Source organism: Gobio gobio, assembly GCF_949357685.1.
Source record: "Gobio gobio genome assembly, chromosome: 4".
Taxonomy (NCBI): Eukaryota; Metazoa; Chordata; class Actinopteri; order Cypriniformes; family Gobionidae; genus Gobio; species Gobio gobio.
This window is the reverse complement of record NC_137100.1, coordinates 32719735-32746512: the sequence shown is the minus strand read 5'-3', so window position 1 is coordinate 32746512 and position 26778 is coordinate 32719735. Positions and strand designations below refer to the sequence as shown.

At 36.3% G+C, this 26778-nt stretch overlaps 1 protein-coding gene across 2 annotated transcripts in view; it reads right to left on the bottom strand.

The window, feature by feature from the left end:
* Positions 1–16965, bottom strand: part of parp8 (poly (ADP-ribose) polymerase family, member 8) — a 50023-nt gene extending 33058 nt beyond the window's left edge. For both annotated transcript variants that reach the window (XM_079815131.1, XM_079815130.1), the window contains exons 1-3: positions 16333–16965; positions 15720–15774; positions 1310–1347 (exon numbers count right to left, since the gene is read on the bottom strand). In XM_079815131.1, the coding sequence (XP_079671257.1) occupies positions 1310–1347; positions 15720–15774; positions 16333–16423 (184 nt within the window). In that variant the 5' untranslated portion in view covers positions 16424–16965. The remainder of the gene's footprint in view (positions 1–1309; positions 1348–15719; positions 15775–16332) is intronic.
* Positions 16966–26778: the final 9813 nt, after the last annotated feature.

Sequence of the window (26778 nt, the reverse complement as noted above, 5' to 3'; positions counted from 1 at the left end):
TGAAAACAAACACTGTTGCTCACTTAAATGTATTGTGCCATTATAATTATGTGATGGAAAAGAGACCATGGGAAAAGACTGCAGTAGAGTTGCGTAGAATGATGCAGTTCAACTGTATTAGTATGGTAAATTTTTATCAGCGATATCAGTCACTTTACAGAGTAGACTCAGCGTCATATTTTCTATTAGGTCAGTTGAGTAGATTACATTTTTAAACAAAAGTTTTGTATTTTAACAACAACAAAAAAATACTGTGGACATTGCTAGTGTTGTGTGTGCTTGGCAGGGTGTTGTTATGTAGTTGTTTGTGTTCTGAATGGTTCCACACTGGTCCAAATAGAGTACACACCTTCTCTATGGCCCTGTTTATACCTAGCATTAAGATGCATTTTGGGTGATCAGATCACAAGTGGATGACGCTAAATACAAGTCTTTTGACCGCTTCCAGAGATAGTCCAAAGCACAAAAGACAGCCTACTTTAAAAAAAGCCTTCTGTCCTAATGCGTAAATATTATGGGAAGCACACTAGCAAGTTCATGGGATATAAACTTTTCCGGCTGAAAACCAAAAAGTTTGGTTTGAAGATGAAAAACTTACATATTGCAATGTTCTCACACCATTCCTGATTTCTAACACACTCAACACTTCGTTGTGGTCTTTGCGGATATTAGAGCAAAAGCTGCTGCTCTCTGTATGTTTTTCCGTCGTCTCCGGTCGCATTCATATTTAAATTGTGTGAGCTTATTTTGTCCATTAGATTGAAAGATCTGATGAAGCCCATACATTTACCCGCCTATAGACCCTCCCCTCAAAGAGCTTCTACATTAGGACAGTAGTGGTTGAAAGTGGACAAAAGAGCGATTAAAACACCGGGTGTAAACAGGTACGTCTCCCTCGTCTACCTGTGATCCAATCGAACAATATGCATCTTAATACCAGGTGTAAACAGGGCCTATGATATTCTGGTCCCAAGATTTAGCCTATGGCTATCCTTCATTGAAAGTCCATGTAATTTCTTGCAACAATCTGCCCAATTTGAAGAATTATTCATCTAAAAGCACAGATGCTCCAACATGAGTTACAAGGCAAGTTTGAATATCCCTAGGGAAAGTATGACATACATAAATCCCTAATATATGCCTAAGAAAGCAGTAGTAATAGTGTTTATTATTGTGTTATGGTGTTTAACGTTATGATTATTGGTCCTTAGTGTAACAGATATAAAGTCACTATCTATCTCACACGTTAGAGTTTGGGGGTATAATTTATGCATTTATCAAATAATCCATTACTTTGTTTGTGCAATACCTGGATAATCATCAGAGACATGAACAGAGTAGGTCACCCTGCAAAAAATACAAAAATATTAACATTAGACAGGATATATGCAACACTGCAGTGCATTATACTGGTTCTCAGACACATTCATACTGTATGGTAGCTGACACATCACACTGAATCAACATGCAGAAACAGTTTGAATATTAAGTTCCCATTAGGGCTGGAACAACGTGTCGACGTAATCGATTACGCACCATTTATGTACATCCCTAATCCCCATTTTTCACACAAAGCAAACTTTAGAGAGGCTAATGGAGGAGGCGCCGCTTAATATGAGCCTGTACATTTTCAGGACTCACAACCGCATTTAGCAACAGCATCAAAGATTGACAGCTTGTTAAATGAAGTCAATAGACGCATGAGTTCATCCATCAAATATTTTAAACAACCAACAAGAGCCAGAGCAGTTCCATTCATTCAGCACAGGTTTGTCGAGAAAGTGGTTGTGATTTCTGAAAATGTGCAGGTGTCAGTTCGATTGTAGAACGGGGTTGTCACGCTCGAAAAAAACAAAACTCTGTATGAACGCAACCGTATTAAGCGGCGCTGCCTGCCACACTAGTCATTAGCATTGCAAGACTAGCAATACTAAAGTTTTGTTTTGTGTGAAACATGACAGGACATTAGGGATGAACATAAGCATTGTGTAAACAACATAAATCAATACGTTGACGTGTCGTTCCAACCCTAGTTCACGTAATGTGACAGACACCTAATGGAACACAGTAAGTCCAGATGTTTTTTTTGTTTGTTCTTTTTCTTGTCTTTTTTTTTTTTGCACCAGTTTCGATCTCAGCGTAGTAAAGTCACCATTTCATTTATTGTACCTGACTCAATACTGCTCAAAAGTACAAAGTCTGACCAAACACTTCCTTTTTTCAAAAATCATTGGAGACCACCAGTGAAAATGCTAATTTTGGCACTTTCTCTTTTACATTGTATTTATAAAAAATTAATTATAAGCAAGAAATACAGTGAAACTTTGAAATGAAAATTAACATACATTTTTGTCTTAAGATATGGTCATTGGTCACATTTACCATACAATATTGACAGAAATATCCCCGCACCGGTTTCGCAATGGGTTTAAGGTTGTCATGAGGATTTACTGCATTTAACAACAGAATGCTGCTTGGTTTGAAAGTGACTTCTGTATGAGCTTGGCTTTATACATGACTACACTGTTGACAAATAGACAATGGGCCGTAATTTCATCCTGTTTTTGCTTTAATGACAGCAGCACTCAAGCTGCATGAACTCCACAAGCTTTAAAATTGTACGAAATTTGGGTTTAAATTAGATTTTGAGAGGTCTCCGACCTTGGGATCCCACTGCACCTGTCCATCGCTCACCGAAACTCAATTCTAATACACCCCCCGTCTACTTGACACACATATTGTGTGTGTGTGTGTGTGTGTGTGTGTGTGTGTGTGTGTGTGTGTGTGTGTGTGTGTGTGTGTGTGTGTGTGTGTGTGTGTGTGTGTGTGTGTGTGTGTGTGTGTGTGTGTGTGTGTGTGTGTGTGTGTGTGTGTGTGTGTGTGTGTGTGTGTGTGTGTCAAATGCAATGCTGTGAAGACAGAAAAACCTAGTGTTCACACCGGACACTTTAAATGCATTAAAATAAACAATAATAAAAACCGGTTACACAAAAGGTACCTGCCAGAAATTAGCAAATGGAATATATAAATTCCAAGTGACAAAAGGGATTTGGCAAACACTTTACAAAAGAGACTATCAGGTCCTAGAAAGGTGATGCCCAAATGTCCTGAATACAGCTAAACCTAAACACTAAAGAAAGACGTAATTAAGGAAAGTGTGGTCTCCATTTCATGCAATCCAATAAATAAGGTTGCAAAGAACAGCGTTGACAACAGGACACCGTCTCGTGTGAAGTATCTTGAATTAATGTGGAGATTAAGTGGCTTGCTAAAAAGCTTTATAGTAATCAGCCTGAAACTACCAAAATCATATTAATTATCTTGATATAGGCTGATCTGGCAACAGTGAAAATATAATAATCACACGCAGGTGACCTTTAATATGCTTATGTTTTTTTCACGCCATTGCACAATGTGAGAAAATATATTAAGGAATTAATGGAGTCAATGACCTTATGCATGCCATTAAAAAGCATGGTAAATAACTTCATGAAAAAAAACCACACAACAATTCTGTATGTAGACTCTGACTACTACTGGCATAGAAAGCGGTTCTAGCCCATAAGTAATTATGTGATGACAACACAGCAAACAGAGATTGATTCAGTGGAAGTGAAACCCCTCCTGGGGTCTCACACAGGATGGTGCCACTCACAAAACTCATTATTCACAATGACACCTGGTATTGTTTAAAAATAACTTGGATTGTGTTATGCATGATACACTTTTTTTTCTTTAGGTCACATGAACACATTTTTCTCAAGCACACTAAACATCTGCAAAAGGCCAATGACTATGCAAAAATGCATTAGTTTAGTTCGGGTGTATCGGGGAGGTTCATGCTTATGCTCCATCACACAAAGCCTTCTTAATATTCACAGGCCCAAAAATAGATATATGCCCAATATCTAATGTTCGTTCTTTTTTATCTTAAAATGTATCTAATTAATTTTTACTGCTAAACATCAATTTCTACAACAGAACTTCCTCAAAAATATAAAAATGTTTTGTCAATTAACCGAAAAAAATGTGGTAACATCTAAAACAAGTATTTAATCAAGTGGGAATTTTTTTTTTTTTATTTACATTTACGACTGAAACAACCAACCCAAGCTTATTGGAAAAAATATTACATTTATTTCACAGTCATATGTCCAGCAAATTCCATTAAAAGAGTGTTCAGTTTTATCCAAAACAGATGAACATGAATCTGGTAACGTCTTAAGTTCATTTTTGTATGCATCGCGGCAGATCGGAAAAGAAATACATATGGACCAAACATCAACATGTATTCGTTTACAAATCATGCACTATGGTAAATGTGTTTTGAGGTCATACCATAGTATTGTGCAAGTAAGTGTGCTAAAATAAGTCTTGAAAAGTGACAAAAGTTGGTGTTTTATTGCCACTGATGTTTAACTTGGCAAGAAATTGCAATGACGAGGTATTTTTTTTAGTTTTGCAAACATGTACTGAAGGTAGAGGCATGTTTTTCCAGGTTGGAAACAACCCAAGTAGGCTACTTTGGGTTACACCAATGAAAGTACATTTTAAGGGTCTGTTACGAGGGGGATGTGGTAAAGCGAAGTCTGCAGCGAGGGAACGAGTACAGAGACGAGTGGCAATAAGGAGGTTAAGTGCATGATGAGAGACTTTACACGTTTGGACTGTGATTTTGAGTTTGCATTTTAATGTGCAAGGCTGGGTGCCCGAGTGGATTTATTTCTGTTATTTTTGGAAACTCAGACTTTCTTCGTCATTTATTTTTTTGAACTGTTTACAGGGTCCAAATAGTGCTTTAAGGTAATAAGTGTCCATTTCTAATGTCAAATGTACAGATTTTCAGGGAACAGACCACCATTTATCTAAATCCAAAATGACACGGTAATTACAGCTAGCATCTCCTACCCTGGTTGGCTTGATTCTGGGGTAAAGAAAGATGAAAGAACAGCATTATAAATCGCTGACAAATGGGGTCACATGCCAAGACAGAAGCTTCTGAAGCTTGTTCTTCAAGAGAGATACAAAGTATTACTGTGTATATGAAATGCAAAGACCTCAGTGAAAGCAAACAACCTCTACATGGGGATGGGCCAACATAGGAGAGCAAAACCCTACAGGCAGGTCTAAGCAGTGCATCTACTGTATAATAATTTTTTCAACTGCCTGTCACACTGAGAGAATCTTTCCCTTGTGGTTTGCATAGAGGTCATATACAACTAGTAGCTACTACCACAAGATAATAACTGGAACTAGACATGTGATGAAATCAGGTAGGACTGCCCGAGTAATCGACATTAATCCGCTTAGTGCGATTATGAAATCACAAAGGCTGCGATTTTTTTTATTTCATTTAATTACATAAATATATGCACAGTGTGTTAGTGAAGAGGGGTCAAAGACGAAACGGGAGTTTCAAGATTAAAAAAAATAAATGTGTAATACAGCTTTAAATATTGTTTTTTTTCCCCCTGTACATTAGAATGTGTCCTGCTTACTCATGATTTTTTGCTCAGAAAAATAAAAAGTTATTTAAAAAAAATTACCATGATTTACAGAAGACACCCACTAAAATGTCATTCAGTGTAACAATATTTATGTATCAGAAAATCTTATTAGGCATATTTAAAACAGGAATCATTTGATGACATATTCAAAGACTCTATTTAAGGATCACGGCAGCCACAAATGCTACTCAATTGTAATTTTTAAATCTTTAGACTTTGCCACCATCCTTCAAACCACTAGGTTTTACCAATTTGTCAGCAAGACGTTTTTGTAAGGAAATTAAAATCTTTTAAAATTTTGTATCACTAAAATATAATAAAATGTTGTATCACATATTATTTTATATATTTTAATAATTACAGCTCAGAATAAGTATGTTTCATTTTTACATAAATATATCCGTTACTCTGAATGACATTTTGCCAAAAAGGGAGATACTGCCATTGTTCCCATAATTGCAATGTTTTAGTATTAGTCTGTATCATTAAATTAGTTTTAAAGGGTTAGTTCACCCAAAAATGAAAATTCTGTCATTAATTACTCACCCTCATGTCGTTGGACACCCGTAAGACCTCCGTTCATATTCGGAACACAAATGAAGATATTTTAGTTGAAAGCTGATGGCTGAGAAAGGCTTCACACAGGCCTCCATTGGCATTCAGTACATTGACACTTCCAAGATCCATGAAAGGCACTTAAAACGTCGTTACAAAGTCTATCTCACCACAGTGGCTCTACAATAATCATACAATGCGACGACAATAGTTTTTGTGCGCAAAAAAAAATCAAAATAACACCTTTATCCAACTTGTTCTTGTCTTCCGTGTGCGCCTCCACGACGCATGCGCGAGAATATGACGCAGATCCGGCGTTCGGACATATGACCCAGAAGCGATTTGTTTACGAGCAGAGGAAGACGCGCGTGTCTAAGCTGTTGGATTCTACATTGATCGTGCTTTAGGTCTCGGCGTAGTGCTCAAAATGGAGCTTAAGTGTGTATTTCATCGATTCCCGAACACCGGCGCTACGTCATATTCTCGCGCATGCGTCGTGGAGGCGCACACGGAAGACAAGAACAAGTTGGATAAAGGTGTTATTTTGATTTTTTTTTGCGCACAAAAACTACTGTCGTCGCATTGTATGATTATTGTAGAGCCACTGTGGTGAGATAGACTTTGTAACGACGTTTTAAGTGCCTTTCATGGATCTTGGAAGTGTCAATGTACTGAATGCCAATGGAGGCCTGTGTGAAGCCTTTCTCAGCCATCAGCTTTCAACTAAAATATCTTCATTTGTGTTCCGAATATGAACGGAGGTCTTACGGGTGTCCAACGACATGAGGGTGAGTAAATAATGACAGAATTTTCATTTTTGGGTGAACTAACCCTTTAATAATAATAATATTTTAATAATAAAATTATTATTATTAAATAATAATAATATTATTTAATAATATTACCCCCCCCCCCCCCTTAAAACCCCCCTCCCTTAAACTTGTGACATACCATATTGAGGGGGAACTTATTGGTAAGCTATTATTCTAACAATCCTGAATACCTTTATCTTTTCCTTGCTAAAGGCCAGTTCACACCAAGTATGATAACGATAATGACATAGTTAAAAAAATTAGTTCTAAGATATAGTTAAAAACAAATCATTCTAAATGTGAAAATAATAGTAGAGTCCACACCGATAACAGCACAGAGAGTATCAGACGACAAAACTACAGTACATGCTTAGAATGAACAGTGTTATGGTGTGGACGCTGATATAGTAACCATTTTAATTATCATAATAGTTATTGTTCTTGTTGTGAATGGGTTTTAAGAGTGCTTCCCAAGCTACTGGGTCTGCATTTACTTTTTGGCATTTTACAGTGTCTTTCAACTCTCTCTGTTCATGCGCATCTAAACTGAATCAATAACACAATTAAACAATACCAAAAATGCCTTAAAATATTAATATTTAAGTTTAACACATATTTGTCAGTGCTAAACATTCCTCAATTATCTGTAATATAAATAGGATGCTAACATTTTTATTTATAGAGTAATACTGTCATTCAGGGTAATGGATGACACTGGTGTAACAGAGAATTTGCATTACACTGAAGGAAATAACTTTACCCCGAATGACGAAACTTCTACTTCAGCTTATATTGCAGGCCATCAACTGACCACCTATATGAAACAGTGAGCTTGACCAGTAAAGTTAATTACAATTTTACACAACATCTACCTAAATATAAGTTTCTTTTTCATTTTACTGAATGACATGTGGTTTTGTAACTTAGGCTATACCCACACCATGAAAAGGTGGAATCAAATATTTAAGAGCAATGAATTCCCTTTTCAGCAGTACCACATGGTCTTCAGGGTTCATTTTGATGATGTCACATATGTTGTATTATGTTGTGAGATGTTATATGATTTCAGAATGGCTTCTTGATCCTGTTACACTGAATGATCTCTTACAAACTGCATTTTCGGGACAAAAGTCCCCATGTTATTTAAATACTTGAAAAAGAAAAAATAACAGTCCTATTAATATAGCAGCCAACACTTTTTTGAGAATGAAGAAAACAAATTTTTTTTTTACTTGGTATTTTATATGTTTATTTAAATATGTAAATGGAAAAATCAAAGTCCGGACCATTATGCTGAATGACAATTTTACACTTTAGAACATTATTTCCCCCATATGTTGATATTTTATTTTGACAGTTATTTGAAATATTAAAGTAGATACTTTACTTGCATTTAATATGTTTTTTAGGTACATAATATGACTTTTGTCAATTTAATTTGAAGCGGACACCAAAATTGTGACGTCTCATCTTTGACCAGAGCGGCTTTGTCATAGTAAATGTCGATTAGCATTGCAATAAAAATATATTGTATTATTATGAAAATACCCGAGATGGCTTGAACTCAAATACAATTGTGGCAGTCGTGTGTTTATTGTCTTCATGTTTAATCAGCCAAAGCGTTTCCATCTTCGTTTTATTCAGCTACAGCAAAAGCTGGATGCCTTTGTCCACATTAGGGATTTCCTGAAACGTCATAAGTTATATTACTTCTGCCCTTAGGTATCTAGTATGAATAAAACATACGTGTTAATGTTAAACAGACACTTAATGCTCACTCTATAATATTTTGAGTAAAAAAAAATGGAAAAATTAATACTTCTCTCTAAAGAAATGTGTATGATAATCCATTTGTTTGTACAGAAGTGTACAGGAGTTTTTTTTGTTTTTCACAGTGGATGCATAAGAGGCTCATATTTCATATTAAAGACATGGACTTTTTTATTTTGCATACCTCCTAAAAAAATTATATTGTCACAGATTTGTATTATAATATTTATTTTATAATAAATCCTTAAACCTTTCTAAAGATGTATAGTCATGGGCTGCCTTCATGTTAACAGGTAACCCTGCAGTCTTTCACAAAATAAGTTCTGTATTATATTGAATTATATTGTAATATTAATTCCAAACCAAATGAAGAAACGTTTATAATCTCCAGCAAAAATGCGTGAGTAAAGATTTGGGGAAAAAGAAACAAGAGATTCCATGTCCAGTAGAATAACTAATGGAATACTGTTAAATTCGCTGATAATCAGGTGACCAGATCACAAAACTGAATGTAACAAAGCTTACATTTGTGGGCTCACGTACCTCTCTCATTTGGCATAAATCCAAATGTTTCCATGGCTGTGTGATGTAACGCATATAAATGCTAAACTATTATTTATTTTGTAAACAAAGTTGTGCTTCAATCGTGTCATAATATTCATGTAAAACAGCATTCACATAGAAAAAAAAATGTTTTGGCGTATCACTGCCAGTGCTACTCAACCAGTAGCACAGGTGGTGGTGCGGTTGTCACATTTACCGACACAGCCCAAGGGGTGCTCCGATCGATCGGCAACCGATCTCGATCGGACGATAATCGCTTTGGGATGATTGATCGGCGGTCTCCAAAAAGGCCGATCTCATGAACCGATCGCATGCTGACCACACATAAAACCGTGCCTGCCGTGAGAGCTAGGGCATGATATGCAGCGACACCGTCTCATTCTCTTTCCAGCGTGGGTAAAATAATTATAATGCTGAAGGTGAGGTACAATTCATATGTCTATATTAAATAACTTACGCAGTCATTTGAAAACGTTCTGTAGTGTGGGACGTAAGTTCACAAACAGCGCGTGTGAATCACCGCGTGCGTGCGCGCGCTCTCTCTCTCCCTTTCAAAATGCTCAAATGGCTTCACATCAGCGCATCGCATGTGCACTAAAATCGAGCTGCACAGTTGATACAGGATTTGCCACTTTGCACAATCGAGGCAGTGTCGCATCGTCACTAAAGTTTATCATTTGCATTTATTTTTAAGTCTTGCCAGTGTTCAAACCGCACAAAACCGGTCTGGAGAGACACACACACACACACACACACACACACCGGCCATCTCACAAAAAGCTTGTAAGCTGAAATGGTCAGATACACACAAATGTATGTACTAAATTACCGTCTTGACGAGTGTGCACGTAAACCCCGTCGTGACTCGCGAGTGAACGTTTGTGCAACTGTAACCGTATCCGTGTTCGCTCAAAGTGACAGCCGTCGAATAAACTGCTGCTGTCTCTGAGTTTCTCTTTGTCTTGTGTTGTTTGATGAACCTTTATGACACTCACTGCTCTTGAATGACTAACTTTTGCAGCCTTAAGTGTAAGGATTAATCTAATTTAATTTATTCAGGGAAGACCACTATTAATTTACATTTGATTTCTTATTAAATGTCTTTAGTATTTCTTACCTCAATACTAATGTTAGACCTACCTGAAAAAATTGTTTTTAAAAACAAAAATGCACTGCATGATCAAATATTTAGGTGAGATAATTATATACATTTATTATATACATTTATTTGGGAAAGATGGCCTTTTTCAAAAATAAACACTTGGTGGTTCTTCAAGATCTTGACTCAGTTAATTTAGAGTTAGTTTCATTTCTACAAATGGTGCAAACTCTGCAAGATTATAGATAAAAGATTGCCATTCCCCTGCCATTCTGTGATCGGCAGTGATCGGCAATCGGCAGATCATGATAGCTGTAATATCTGATTATTACGGTAATCGGTGATCGGCCCCAAAAATGCTGATCGGAGCATCTCTACCTAATATACATACATAAACAGCTACACAGACATTTTGTTAGCAAATATTAACGTATCTGGCTTAGTTTGTAACTGTGAAGTCTGCACTTAGACAGATACTGTGGTTTATATAACCTTAAACTGGCCTTAAAAACCGTTACAAAAACCCAACGTAGTGTGAGCATGGCAAACTACTTCTGCTTTTGATGCTAATATAACAGATGCAATACATAACATTTACCATGCAAGCCAGATCTCAAAATATTAAGGAACTTTCTCATCTACTCCCTGAATTAATAAATCTTTTTGATGTAGTATACCAAATGACCCAAAGTTTATTTCCAGTGGTCGGCCAGTATCGGGATCTAATGCAACAACATTTGTTTGAATTAGAGCTTGCCACAATTTAGCACTCATGGTAATTATGCAAATTCAGTTATACCAAGATGATGAAATTCAAACATAATTTGTGTTGATCTTGGCCATGATGGATTATTCATGAGAAACTATTGCATCTCTGGGATTATGGGCTTGTCTGTTCTTTTCACTACGTGAAATATCTTATACCTACTTTAACTTAGTCAAACAAAAGTGATCTCCGTGCAAATATCCATCTTTGAATAGTTTGTAGTATCAAATATCGGGGTTGTCTGGCATATCAGATATTACAGCTACCTTGTTTTCTGTGAAGAAAATACAAAAAAGGTACAAAAAATATAGCCATGTCTACATTACAAGGAAACACGGTTCCATTAGTGAAAGATGTTGAGTGCAGGTTGCAGCTCTACAAACAGGAAATGTGCTACTTCCTCTATAAGGCAAGGTGCAATGATTTTTCATAGAGAGCCTGTCGGCTCATTTCCTGCTTGTAATGCAAGGCACCTCCTCTAAGAACAAGAGTGACACTTGCAAACCAATTCAAACAAAAAAAAAATGACAAGGACCTCCCTGTTTTTAATTCAGGACACATAAACGGATTACATTTTTCCTGAGACAACCAAATGAGTGATGTTGCTTGTGTATTGCATGTGCAACAATTAATAAAAGTTTTTAAAATAAATAATATTTTTAAGAATTGCCAAATACATGAACAGAGTTTGCATTTGGTAAAACACATGGGGAAAAAAACAAAACTATAATACAACCAACCACTTTTAACCAACAGTAAATGAAACTAGGGATGCACGATATATCGGCAACATATCGTTATCGGCCGATAAATGATTATTTTTGATGTTATCGTTATCGGTCCAATAAGAAAATTTGACCGATATAGTCAAGCCGATAGATAATGTATTATTTCCTTCAGCTGAGACGGACGCGCTGTCCACCATGATGGGTTTGAATTGCTCTAAATATGTTTGGAATCACTTCGAAAAGGAAAATACAGTTATGTGCAACATGTGCAGCGCAAGTCTTCTATAATCTACATAAAATGATAATGAGAATAGAATAGGCTGTAAAAGAGCGTTGTGTTTCAGCGCGTTTGTTGAGGGAAGAGCGCGCCCACGGAGTTACACCTTCATGACGAGCACAGTCAAGTTTGCTTGTGCATTCACAGCCTTTTGTGCCATTGTAAGTTGTAATATTATATATATTATTATTCTGTGTATGTAATATCATATAGGATGCGTTTGGTTGAGTTAATAAACGATGCAGTAAAGCACTTCATTGTACCGGTCTTTAGCTTCAGCGCGCGCCCACGGAGTTACACCTTTCATGACGAGCACAGTCAAGTTTGCTTGTGCATTCACAGCCTTTTGTGCCATTGTAAGTTGTAATATTATATTTATTATTTTGTGTATATAATCCCATATAGGATGCGTTTGGTTGAGTTAATTAACGATGCAGTAAAGCACTTAATTGTACCGGCGCGCGCATTTCAAACAGAAATGCACAGCATTAATAACTACTGGGACTGTCCTATACATAACACTGCAATGAGAATATTTCTGTTATAAAACGTAGTGAATTCTCTGGGTTTAATTGTTTTTCAGCGCGCTGTTGTGGGAAGCGTCAACAACGCATTCTGACCAGCACAGTCAAGTTCGCTTGTGCATTCGCGTCATTTTAAGCATATGTAAGTCGTAATATTACGTTTTTGTAGTATAAACATCTGATTAAAGTCATATAGGATGTGTTTGGTTAAGTCAATAACCCGCAGTGCTTCACTGTACCGGTGATCATCTTAAGTTTCAGCACGCTCTCAAACAGGGGAAGAGCATCCACAGGAGTAATAACCCTTCACCTATGCGTGATTTTGTGCTAATATAAGTTCTAATATTATATTTATTTTGTATAAATATCTGATTGTTCTCATATATGATGCGTTTAGTTGTTAATTAAACTTCTAAGCGCTTCAGTTTATGGTTGTTCGTTCATTCTCTCCAGCTTCAGCGCGCTCTCAAACAGCAACATTATTCCTAATAGACTAGACTAATATTAAAGATGTTTACTATTACTGTAATATTAAACATATTTTTTTTTTCAAAAACACAGAAGCATTATTTTTTATAATTAGCACTTTTATTGTTCTCGGATCATTTCCATCAACAATATGGTTTGATTAAAACCATTTCTTTATCGTCTGTGCGGAGGTTATTTCATGCACTTGCATTCTGATTCTTTATTATGCAGCCTAAGTAATGCTGTTCAATTACTTGTTTGCATTATTTAGGTATATTATTTTTATTTTTTAGACAATATAATTTTTGGTAACATTTTACAAATAAGGTCTCATTTTATTAATGCATTAACTATCATGAAAAAACAGAGAGCAATAACCTTTGTTTCTTTTAGTAATAAAATGTTTTGTAACAGTCCATTCACAGTTCATACCTAATGTTAAAAGACACAACTTTGGGTCTGAATATGTTGAGATTAACATAAACTAAAATTAATAAATCCTGTTGAAGTATTGTTCATTCATTGTTGGTTAACTAATACTAACAAAAATTAAACCTTATTGTAAAGTGTTAAAAAAAAAAATTGGCCATAGGACTGTAAAATTAATTTGAAAAGGTAAGGAATCTCACACTGGTTCAAATAGGCTACTGTAGTGTATAGGTTTGATTTATGTTGAAGTGTTTGGGACATGGCTTTTAATGGTGAGCCTTTTGTTTTTGTAATCAGGCTCTCAGAGTTTATTAAAATTTGTATTTAGATTTATCGGCCAATATATCGGTTATCGGCTTTCAAATATTAAGAATTATCGGTTATCGGTATCGGCCAAAATGTTCATATCGGTGCATCCCTAAATGAAACTCGAAGACTGTATTGAGCAAGACGAGATCCACCACTTGGCTTTCATAAATCTTTCGAGGACCTTCTTATCGGTACTGGTAATGCTTCAGTGAGCCAAAAGTGCTTTCCTGGACAACTCATTTTTTAATTAGCATATTTATCATAAAATGTGCATGACTATAGGGAGGGAAGAACTATACCAGTGCTTGTTTCTAAGGTCTGGTAGCTTTGGAGGTATTACTCATCTAAATGGCCTCGAGCTAAAATTTCAGTTTGGTATCTCATCTGACTTCATTGTTAAATGAGGTTGCAAGCCTCACTTTGCCAAAGAAAAACTGCTGTCCATCTCTCATTTCAATCTGGTGGAAAAGTCTAAATACTGTGTTGGTGGGGCTGAGAGTTTGTAGTAAGCAGGTCAATAGATTGGAAAGACTGCCCTTTTGAGAATTAGAGCAATGGTGTTCATCTCATGTTTGTGCATTGTGCATTAGACACTAGAGTGGGTAAGAGGAGACGTGCCCACTTGACGTCAAGCTTTCACAGACTAACCCACAACCACCCCTAACTGAAAGTATCATGAACTTCCGCAAACAGATTCTTAACTACAATAAAGTAGTTCGTTAAGAGAGATACACTTTTGTTCATAAAAACAAACATTTTCAAAAACAAGCTTTTCTTGTATTGTTGTATTATGTATTATGTCAAGACCGGTCAAGATTATAAAGTAAATGACATTCTACAACATTTAATCAATCCTATATAGTTGTCCAAACAAGTCAGCAAGCTACATATCAAATATCTTTATATTTAAATTTGACATCAAAGACCACATATCAAATCTTCACAGCTTTCAGCTAAATCAGTACACAAAAAAAAGTGTGAGTGTGAGCCCTGGAGAGTGACATGTAAATAAACCAACCACACTTGAACACACTGGCATTCATGATCAATGGAGCGATGAGTATATGGTACATTCAGATTCTAAGAGTTGGCACTATAAACGAGAAAGATCATCTCCAAAAGACAGTTTCTTTGTGCTCCATGTTGTTTTCTAGCATATAATAATGCATTTCTTTTTTCTTTTTTTTATGAGAAATAGCAGCTAAAAATAGCTGCCTATTCATCACTGTGAAAGTGATCTGTCAATGTCTAAAATGTCAATGACAGAGTACAGGTAATTAATTATATGTAAATACAATCTATTGTTAATCACAGTGCAGCTAAGAGACTGCATGCTTCTAAAGGTGGTACATATTTATCAATGCACAGCATTTCACAAGCACTGCTGACCACTAAAAAATTGAGCAGCGACAATGGAAATTAGGTTATTGTCCTTATTGATGGGGTAGAGGGGAAAAGAGAACCTGCATGAACTGAACTGACTACAACATGCTCAGTCTAATTTAGGCCGAGACACCTATTAAAGGCTTATTCCAACTTAGTTAAAGTTGTCATTGTTTGCTCACCCTCATGTTGTTCTAAACCTATATAACTTTCTTCAGTATCGCACAAATGAGATGTTAGACAGGATGACAGCTTCACTCTCCTTTCACTTTCATAGCATCTTTTTGTCAAAATGAAAGTGAATGGATAGAGTTAATCCACCTAACAGCTTTTTTTTTTAATTTTCCACAGAAACAAGTTAGGACCTGAACAACATAAGAGTGATCAAATTAAGACATGATGTACATTTTTGTAATCAGAGTACTGTAAAATATACTTATAATAAACAGTTAACTCAAACCATAAACCCAGCAGGCAGTGTACAGCAGTTGTTTACATTGATAGAAAAGCTGCCTATGTTATATTTACCTTTTAGGTCCTTTTGAGTAGGTGAACGTGAAGGTGGAGTCGGAGAATCGAAAGTCTGAAACAAACAGATAATCAAGATGACACAAACTTGGGGTCCAGTGTGTGAATAATTCACACACTGGACCACAAAAAAAGTCCCTTTCAACAAGTGTAGTCTCCATAGCAACATCAACGGGGAATGTCCACCGACAATGAATATACGAGAATTAAATTGATAGCTAATAAATTTGTGATGGTCAACAATAGTAGCTAACGTGTGAGCTGATTGAAAAATCATTCACATCACAAAGCAACACCTGAGAGCCATGTTAATGCTTTTTTATGATGATGGTAAAAGCAGAATATGTGGTAGTAATAATAATGGCAGCTCACGTTTTGCTAGGCCCTCGGTTGCAGTTGATTATTGCATAATTTATAATGTCCAGGAAAGATTAAATTGCGGACGCTGGAGCACATTAGCCACATACGTGTTTTTGAACATATCTGGCTTTGGTGTGAAGGAGGAAATAAAGCCATCAGCGGTGAGACTGTCAGCCTGTCAATTGTGTTGAGTAAATCTATAGCAATTGTTAAAGGAAGACGCTACTCTTAATAAAAGACAATGGAAACTCACCAGAAAACAGGCAGTCTTTCTCTGCCTTACACCTTTGAATTACGATGTCGACGTCTTTTTGAATCCTCTCTTGCCTTGAACACATCCCCATGAAATAACATACACTAGAATGGCTTCTCTAACTAATATTCGGCGAAACCAACGACTCCTTTCCGCTTGCAGGCACGGTGGATGTGGGGAACAGTAGAAATACGTGCTTGGAGGTCTGCTGTAACAATCCCAGGTGTGTCACGCCAACCGACACCGTTTCATCTCGTCTAACAATAGCCTCGATCGCATGAGCACAGCGGACAGCTCTTCCTCGCGACAGCTTTCATAAAGATATCACTTTTACACCGGAAGCATCTCTTAGTCGTCCTCCTCATAACTCTGCTGAACCCAACAATGGCGATGTCGAAAGCCAAACCAAGGAGCGCAACAAAAAAATATCGCAAGTCTTAAAGTAAAACCAAGGCGGGCGGGAGCATCAGACCGTTACTGAAGAGCTGAAGTTGCACAAGGGGGAAATCAGTGTGGGAATCCTGTGATTGCATCCACGAGATGAACCCGGTGGGATCGGGAATCACAACAAGGCGGATGATGTCATGGACGTGTTTTTCTCCCCACGCGCACACTCTGCTACTGTCCAGCACTGTGGGTCTGCTCAGCAATACAGGCTTCAGGTTGAGAAGAAACATGGTATTTGGCCATGGAATAAAAAGCCGTTATTTTTAGGCTACTATATGAAAAACTATTAATCTTGATACTTTCTAACGGTAGCAACACTGTCGTTGTGATTCAGAACAACGGCACCAGTGCAAGTTTGATGTTTCTTCTATACAACAGTTCAATAAACATACTCAAATCAAGCAATGTATGCATCAGACTTTTGTGTGTCACCCCAGCAAGGTGTCACATATGTCATATCAACCAAGACTGAAAGCCGGACTTGAGTATGGATTGTGTAAAGGAGTGGACTGGAGTGACAAATATTGTATTTCTGCCTCTTGTAATCAATCGGCTGAAGCTCCACTCCGGGTTTTGCATTTCACACCTCGTAGAGAGATGAGCGAAACCCTGCTCAGAGCAATTTGTCCTCGCTACAGCTGAGCCTTTAGCCTGCCCTGTAGTGCGGTTACGTACTGGATTAAATCCAATACGGTCGTAGTGGACGTGTGAATTATTATTATTTTTTTTTTAGCTAAATTATATCAAGCTGATAATCACATTATCATAAGCCAGCTGTCGACACCCCTCTCTTTCTAAAAGATGATTCACAGATCCCTGTTGCTATTAATCATATTAAAGTTCTCCAAAGAGTCAGAATCTAGATAAATGTGAACTGCTTGCCATGAAGTCTTGTTCTGTCTCTTCCCTTTATAATATCCCACAAGTAACATAAACATCTCATGTAGGCCTAGGCCTATGTTACTTGTGTATAACTATTCGCAAAGATGACAATATTAGGTTAATCTTTGATCTAGTAGTTGATAAAGCTAAGATTTTTTTTTATTCTTGACTCCAAAGGGATTGCTTTAAGAGGAAGGTCTGGGTATTTCCAGACTAACCTATGTATGTGGACAAGTCTATCCGTGTTGAGGTCGAAAGAATGCTTTTTGACTTTCTTTGGAAACACAGGAGACACTAGGCTATATAAAAACTAATCTGTCATTATAAACTGCTATGATCATGCATGGTCCACATTTTCTTGACTTCTCTTCCTCAACAGTTAAGATAAATTGGTTGAAACAATTTGTGAATGTCCTGATTCCTTATGGAATTCTATTTCCAATTATGTTGGGAATAGTCAGTGGTTTCCTATTTTTGTTGGTAGGCCTATGTAATTATAATATCTCTAAACTACCTATTAAATGATCAAACGTCCACAAACAAGTGCTGTTGGCCTGGCACATAAATTTCAATCCCACCGTTATTTTATCTGGAATAACCATAATATATATATTTTTTAATAAATCTATTATTTTTTTCTCGATTGGTTAAAAAAAATTTGAATATTCTTTCTTATCTTCTAAATAATAATGGTCATTTACTTTCTTATTCTGAGTTAACAAAATATTGTATTCCTGCACCCCACGTGACTTTGCCAATGGAATTCCAAAAAACTCAGTTGAGTCTTTACTCTCCTTTATTTCCTTGACTTATCCCTGTGAAACAGCGATAGGAAAAATGAGCTTTGCGTGCAGTCCTTCTCTCAGGAATAGAAAGATTCTCTTTCAGAAAGATATAATTACTGTCCATTCTGTTGTATTTCACTGGAGTAATTATCTTCATGATATTCCCTGGAAGAGTGTGTGGTCTTTATAAATATTTAATTACGAATAAGGTTAAATTGCTACATCAAGTTTACCCTGTGAATCTTTATATTAAAATGTTTGCAGATAAGGATCCTCTTTGTTCCTTTTGTGGAATGGTATGAGCCTGTCCCTCATCTTTTTTGGGAATGTGTCCATGTAACAATTTTTTGGGGAAAAAATCTTTTACGTGCTACACTCTTAGACATTTTTGTTGTTGTTGTTGTTGTTGCATAAAGATGTGTTGTTTGGTTTTTATAACGTTGATAAGAATCTAAAAGACAAACATTTTTCAAATAGTTTAGTCTAATTGTCTTATTTGTCAATAAAGCCCCTATTTATTATATTTTGTAAAGATTTGAAGTATTATCTACAACCGCCAGCAATGTTAAAGCTTTAAAATCCACAAGATTGTCTTATAATTCATTATTTCCTAGTTGACTGTGTGCTCTGTGACCTTTTGCTTGGTTGTTAAAAAGTATAAAGTATAACTTTATATTATGTAAATTATATTACCCCTGGCTCTTTGCTCTGTTTTTTTTTTGTATGTATGTCTGTCTGTTCTTTATTTTACTTTTTTGATGTTTGAGTTACTGAATTTCTAATTCAGCAAAAAAAAAAAAAAAAAATCACATCACATAATCATGAGCAATCATTGTGTAGCTATATTATCAATTAGTAATATATATTGTATGTAGCTATAGTGCACTCTCAGAAACAAAAGGCACAAAAGCTGTCACTGGGATGGTACCCTTTAAAAAGATTCTAATATGTACCTTTGAGGACTTGAGGTACTAATATGCACTCTTTAGGTACAAAGGTGAACCTTTTGAAAGGTTACCGCCCCAGTGACAGCTTATGTATCTTTTTGCTTTTAATGTGTTGTAATGCTTTGTATTTAAAAATAACCCAATACATTTATTAAACATCTTACCTTTGGGTCTTAAAGACAACTATGAGGTTATTGTTTTAATGTATGTCACTTTTATTTTGATTTCCGTCTTTTGATGTAAAGCACTTTGGGTACTTTTTAGGAATTCAAATTCTTTTTACATTTTAGAACAAGCTTGCGAACAAAGATAAGAACATTTTTAAGAAATATTTTTAGGAATATAGAAATGTTTTTTTTTAGGTATGTTCTTAATGAATGCAAAATTAGAAATAAGATTATTTTTCTTAAAATAGAAATAAGAAGAAAATAGCAGTTAAGAAGATTTTTAAGAATGTTTCATAAATACAGCCCCTGATTAAAAAAAAAAATTGGTGTAATACCAGAGATTGTTAAAGGAAATGACAATCTTGGCATTTGAATCATTGGAGAAAGCCAACTTGTCAACTTGAATCACGTGTTTCGTAAAACAATCATATATAATGGCCTTATTGAACACTTTCAAGCATTTAACAGTATCATTTGCAGATTCTATTGAATGTGCAGTTCCATTAGTCTGGCTATCACCAGACCTAGCTCAATTTAAGATTGAACATTGGTCTGGGGAGTCTGCTCTGTATTCTACTGCACAAGAGGCGTGATAAGCGAGCATAATTCAAATGACTCTGTATGCAATTGGATAGTCCTTCAACCAATCAGACCACAAGAGGTGTGATCAACGGGCATAGATCCATCCCTTCTCTATCCGTCATCGTGTTAAACCCGCCAATTGCGCGCCAGGTGGATAAGCCAGTCTGTGATTGGTTCCCGCAAAAGTGTAACAGAAGCAGTAGAAATGAATGTACAGGTTTCCAGACTGAGTTGCAGGGCGAAATCAAATTGCCGGCAGATCAGGCTGGATTTACCCAGTCTATAAGTAAATCCCACCTATCACAAAAGTGTCTGTGTGACCTCTTATATAAAACAACTTTATTTGATTGCAGATCACGTTTTTGCGGGGAGGAGTTGACACCTTGCTGAACGGAACATCTTTTTTTGATAACCGATAACTCCAAAATAAAAGTCAGGTTGAATATTAGTAAACAAGCCGCCAATTTATTATGTGACAAGCTGTTTCCACATTGTCCACAATGAATCTGGCATGCACTATCACCTCAAACACATTGTTTAAACATTGCATTTTTCTGTAGAACAACAAAGCTCTTACCCACTATGTGGAATGAGTCATGCAATCAATATGAACAGATCACAACACACTTCATCACCCTTCTCTCGCTGTGCTTACACCCATCGTTCTTCTCACATTGACATTATGAATGCTGAACATTTTCTTTCCAGGCTATATACACAATTTATATACACGTTCTACACTCTCATGCAGAAAAATGTGTCACTATAACAAAATGTTTTTTGAACATGTATTATTATACACTTATTATTAAGTAGAAATAACATGCTACTGTGATAATATGGTAATAATCTGATGCCATCATTGTATGGTAGTGCCACAGTATTTTTGGGTGAGAGAGATTTACATTGATTTACATTATTGTTTTAAAAATAATAACAGACAACCTTTCTTCTAAATTAGCATCACACATTTGCATTCATGAAACTGTTCACACCAGAGAGGAAAAGCTGTAGAGGGGCACGGTTTAGGCCACAGTAGCCCGTCCAGCCTGAAGATGGATGGCTGTGTTAGTGGCACTTTGATTAACAGCTCCATCCGGACTTTGGCTGGTGGCTCACCAGTCTGGAGCCGCTCCAAGGAGACCCCACTAGCCCAGCTGTGCTGAAGCAGGCAAGGCCTCGGCTGATGACTGCAGTGGCAGGAAAATCCATCTTCTTGCATTGAGCCTCAAATGTATTTCCCCCTTACATACACTGTGTGATTGAGGATTTAGTGCATGTTCTGATGAATACAAACACAAACACTCATCATTTTCTCTTTCACCTAAATGGCAGCTCATCTCAATGCTGTGTTGATGGAATCAGTGCTGCTGATGTGCAATGCAGAACTTTGCTAATGATTCTTCTCTGCACCGCCATCAACACACCATTCAGTGCTCCTTTCGATGATTTCACCATTATGAGGGCGATAAAAGAGCCCTGGTGAATTTCAATGCAACATATTTTGGAGGGGAATTCTACTGAGCCCTCCAGGAAGCACTGTGTTAAAATAAACACATACCGAGATAAGTGTATGTGTTTACTGCCAGCTGACTGATAAGAGGAGAACTTGTAAAAAAAGAGAGAGAAAAGGACGAATGAAGCAAGTGGATAGAGAAGTTATTTCCGTTTTTTGAGTTGACTTCTTGCTGAACTCATGTTCAGTTCATTAATCCTAATTTCACAGTGAGTCGAACAGTTGATGACTCGAGTACATATGCACTCTGATGCTCTTTATTATCAGGTCTGCATGCTATAGATAAAGTGTGTTTAAGAGGCTGGATGCATCCAATTGACCAACAGTCCTCTTTCTCCACCACCATCAAAAGTTTTGCGATGGATATGTTGAGACTCAAGTTTGTCTTCAGGACTTCATCATTCAGCAGAATATGTTCCATTTTTGGAAGTCACTCCTGCTTCAAAAGACTTGCCTAATAAATTTATATTTGACACATATTTAATGTATTTTCCCTTATCAACAGTGTCCAGGAAATTGGCTTTTTATATGAAATACTGTAATCTTTTCATTTAATAACCTTTTTGTTTTTTTCCAGGAAACTTTATTACCCTGCTATGTAATGGGAATTATGATCAGTAATGAGCATCCTCTTTCTGTAGGAAAGGTGTGTGTGTGTGTGTGTGTGTGTATGTGTGTGTGTGTGTGTGTGTGTGTGTGTGTGTGTGTGTGTGTGTGTGTGTGTGTGTGTGTGTGTGTGTGTGTGTGTGTGTGTGTGTGTGTGTGTGTGTGTGTGTGTGTGTGTGTGTGTGTGTGTGTGTGTGTGTGTGTGTGTGTGTGTGTGTGTGTGTGTGTGTGTGTGTGTGTGTGTGTGTGTGTGTGTGTGTGTGTGTGTGTGTGTGTGTGTGTGTGTGTGTGTGTGTGTGTGTGTGTGTGCGCGCGCGCGTGTAGTAGTCCTGGCAAACCCTGTTTCGGGGACAAAATGTCTCTGCAATGCCAAAAATATTTGTTGATCTTACCTTATGGTGCTTTTTGAAAATGTAAAAATGCAGAAAGTTTTCAATGCAAAGTCACCATAAAACATGGAAACCAAATGTGTGTGTGCTTGCATGTATGGTTTATGAGGACACAAATGTGTATAATGACATAGGTAATACAACATAAACATGGTCCAAAATGGCTTAAAAAAAACATACACATTTTTTTTTTAATTCAAAAACAACATTAGCAATCTGGGACTTGAATTTTTTTTTTTAAAGTCTAAGGATGAAGGGGTTGGTGGAAAATTGCCACCCTTTATCCAAAACCAATGTGTTGAATGAGCGTTCAGATCCCATATGTGCAATGATGTCATTGAGGACAATGAGGGCAAAGAGCCACTCCTCACACAGGGATACATTTATTTGCTGGAGATGGTCTCATTTCTCTTCCCTCCTTTCCTGCAGACTGACTCTGGAATGAGAGCAGCATTCCAAATATCCATGACTGCAAAGTGATGTAATCCATTAGTTTAGCTTGGAGGAACCACCAATCTGTGACACACAGTGAGGAGACAGAGACAGTGATCATCTGGACGATTCCTGATGGAGCTTGTGATACACAATGTAAGCCTAAACTGTAAATGAGTCCTAAATGACCCATCGCATTATTTTGATTTAAGACTTTCCTACTTTTTCTACCTTAAGAAGTCTTGATTCACATTTAAAGTTCATGATCATCTATAAATCAGCTTGACCTTTTAGAGGGAGTCTTTTTGTTTTGTTTTAGTGAAAGGTATATTGACGTCTCTGTTCATTTCCAAGTTCAAATAACAACAATTGAGACAGCTTTGGAAAGCCCATGCTATTTTGTGCAAATGCATCTGTCTCTTGTGGCAAATACTAATGGTCAGTTGCGTTTTAGGCAAGTAAATCACTCTTTGTGCCTTTAATTGTTCATTTTCCTATTTATTCCTATTATGTTAATATTTTGCACATTGTTGGGCCTATGCATTTCAAGGTAATAGTTAAATTCCAATGATTGCTTTTTTGTTCATATTTTGTATGCTAAACTGTTTAACTAATACTATTTTGGGTCACCACTTTCAATCGGTCATGAAGCAAAACCAGTTGAGAAACCACTGCCATAGAAGCCTTCTTTTAGTGTTACTGATATAAGAATTGAAACATTCTGTATTTGAGTGACATGGCCTACATCCGAATACACCTTAAAAGTCCACAAAATTCAGCTTTGCTACACTAAATTTATTTAAGTGGATGAATTACAGAAATGTTATTAAAAATAATAAACATTAGATGTCAGCAGCACTGTATTTTGTCTAAAAAAAACCTTCCTCGACTTGCTTCTTGAAACTAAGAGGTTCACATCTGAATATAAAAACTGGCTCGATTTGAGGTTCTGAGGACCAAAGAGGGCACACATCAAGAAAGAGCAAGATATTTTAGGGAAAGTTAATTTGCTGAATGACAGAAAAGACTTTCTTTGAAAAAGGAACAAAGGAAATTGAGTAGGGGCACAGGACTCCCAAGGGGAGGCATGAAGTCAACTTCAAAATGTTAGATTACTTTAAAGGGTGAGACAGTGAGATGGAAAATGTCAAGGGCTGTTTCCCTCTGGAATATTTTGTGCTTAGCAGTTGGAAAAATGTTAGTTTCAGAAGTTTATTTAAATCTGCACTGTTAATCCTTTTGATCTTTCATTTAAAACGAGTTTATTTAAATCTGCACTGTTAATCCTTTTGATCTTTCATTTAAAACGAAACACAAAGTTCCAACCTTTCATTGAAGTAAAACAATTTAAAATGGGGGAAAATCTTATTAAGAAATAAATGTTGGCACCCAATTATTGCAACATCCTTTTCCCAAGATAACAGCTTTGAGTCTTCTTCTATAATGCCTGATGAGTTTGGAGAACACCTGGCATTCCTCTATACAGAATCTCTCCAGCTCCGTGTTGGTGCTTCTCTTCAGTTCAGCTCACTCGTTTTCTATAGGGTTCAGGTCAGGAAACTGGGATGGTCATGGCAGAAGTTTTATTTTGTGCTCAGTGGCACATTTTTGTGTTGATTTTGATGTTTGTTTTGGATCTGATGGAAGATCCAACCACAGCCCATTATAACATTTCTAGCAGAAGCGGAGAGGTTTTGATTTTATATCTGTTGGTATTTGCTAGAATCCATTTTACCATGTATCTGAACAAGATGTCCAGGACCTCCAGCTAAACAATTGGCCCACAACATTAAAAATCCATGGGGCATGGGGTTTTCTAATCCCTGTTTGCACCAAACCCGTCTGGTGGATTTGCTGCCAAATAGCTCTTTTTTTTTTGTTCCATCTGACCATAGAACCAGGTCCCAGTTTGAAGTTCCAGTTATGTCTGACAACTGAATATGCTTTAGTTTGTTTTTGGATGAGCAAGGAGGATTTTTCTTGAAACCGTCCCAAAACACATCAAACAAACAACTTGTGGTGATGTAGGTGCTGTTTGGAACATTATTTTTTTTCAGAATTATTTTTCTGACCCCGAGACTCAACTAATCTCTTCAATTCTCCAGCTGTGATCCTTGGAGAGTTTTTGGCCTCTCAAACTCTCCTCCTCACCGCGCATTAGGCGGATGAGTTAAGTAGATTTGAAATAAATTCCTATGTACACGACCAGTGGACTACACAAAAATTCACATACTCAGAATTAGGAAAATTATTTTCTTTATAAATAAATATTTAACTTTATAATATAAATATGTTCAAAGTATCATAAAGTATTTATAGGCACTCAATCAAAAGAGTAAACACAACAACAAGCCAAGTACACTTAAAATACTTAATCACTTTTTAAGTATAGCCTACATCTCAATCAAAAGATTGAGGGCAAGTATAGATAAAATATACTTTTGTACTTTTGTAAATAATTTAAAATTTAAGTATATTTCTGAGAAGTAGGCCTACATAAAAAAAAAACAGACAAAGTATACTTCCTTACTTTTGTAGTTTAAAGAAGTATACTATAGCAAACTTGAATACAACAACAAAAAGTCAACCTAACAAAAATGTATTCAAGCAATGATTTCTTTCTTTCTTTCTTTCTTTCTTTCTTTCTTTGTTTCTTTCTTTCTTTCTTTCTTTCTTTCTTTCTTTCTTTCTTTGTTTCTTTCTTTCTTTCTTTCTTTCTTTCTTTCTTTCTTTCTTTCTTTCTTTCTTTCTTTCTTTCTTTCTATATGTGGAATAATGTTTGTACATTAAGACTAACATTACGTTAGAATGTTAATAAGCCACTATAAAAGCCACTTTAAAGAAAGAAAAAGAAAAAAAAAGCCACTTTAAACAAAAGTGTAAGAAGTGTAAGGTCGCATTGAAATTTTAAATCTAATTTAGACTTAGAAATAAACAGAAAGCTTTAGTATTGAAGATTTAAGGATTAGCGTACTATCCTCATAAACACATTTGTTACATAACCTTAATACAATGAAAGATTGTATTAAAAATAGCATTTTGTCTGGTGGTCTTTTGGACCCCACTCAATGTGTATAAGCCTACTCCCTTTTTCCATTCTAGGGGTCCTGTCAAAGAGTTTGTACACACCCACACAGCTGCCATTTCATCTCTTTGTCTGATGCGTGTAAACGTCACATATAATGCATAATGCATATATATCTTAAGTCGTGCACAAACAAAATATTGTATATTTTTATTAGAGTTTTCAGCTTAGGCATGATATGTCACACTTTCTTCTGCTGACTGGCAATTCATACTGGTTTTGTGGCTTTGATCACATGACTGTGTTAAATAGAGAACAGGAAATAGGTGAGAACTGAAACTTGTGACATTTCAACAAGTGTCAGCTTATTTGTAATGGACGGTTAAATTCATATAGACTTAGGCTATGCAAATCTGCAATAGTTTTTCCATCTTACACTGTTAAATGTCTAAAGTGGCATCAATACCATTGTTTCAATGTACAAAATGAATATAGGCTACTGGCTATATTGCTTCTCTCAGAGGACTGTATAGTGTCTTTAAAGGTCCCGTTTTTCGTGTTTTTTTGAAGCTTTGATTGTGTTTACAGTGTGCAATATAACATGTGTTCATGTTTCATGTGTAAAAAAACACAGTATTTTTCACACAATTTACTTATCTGTATACTGC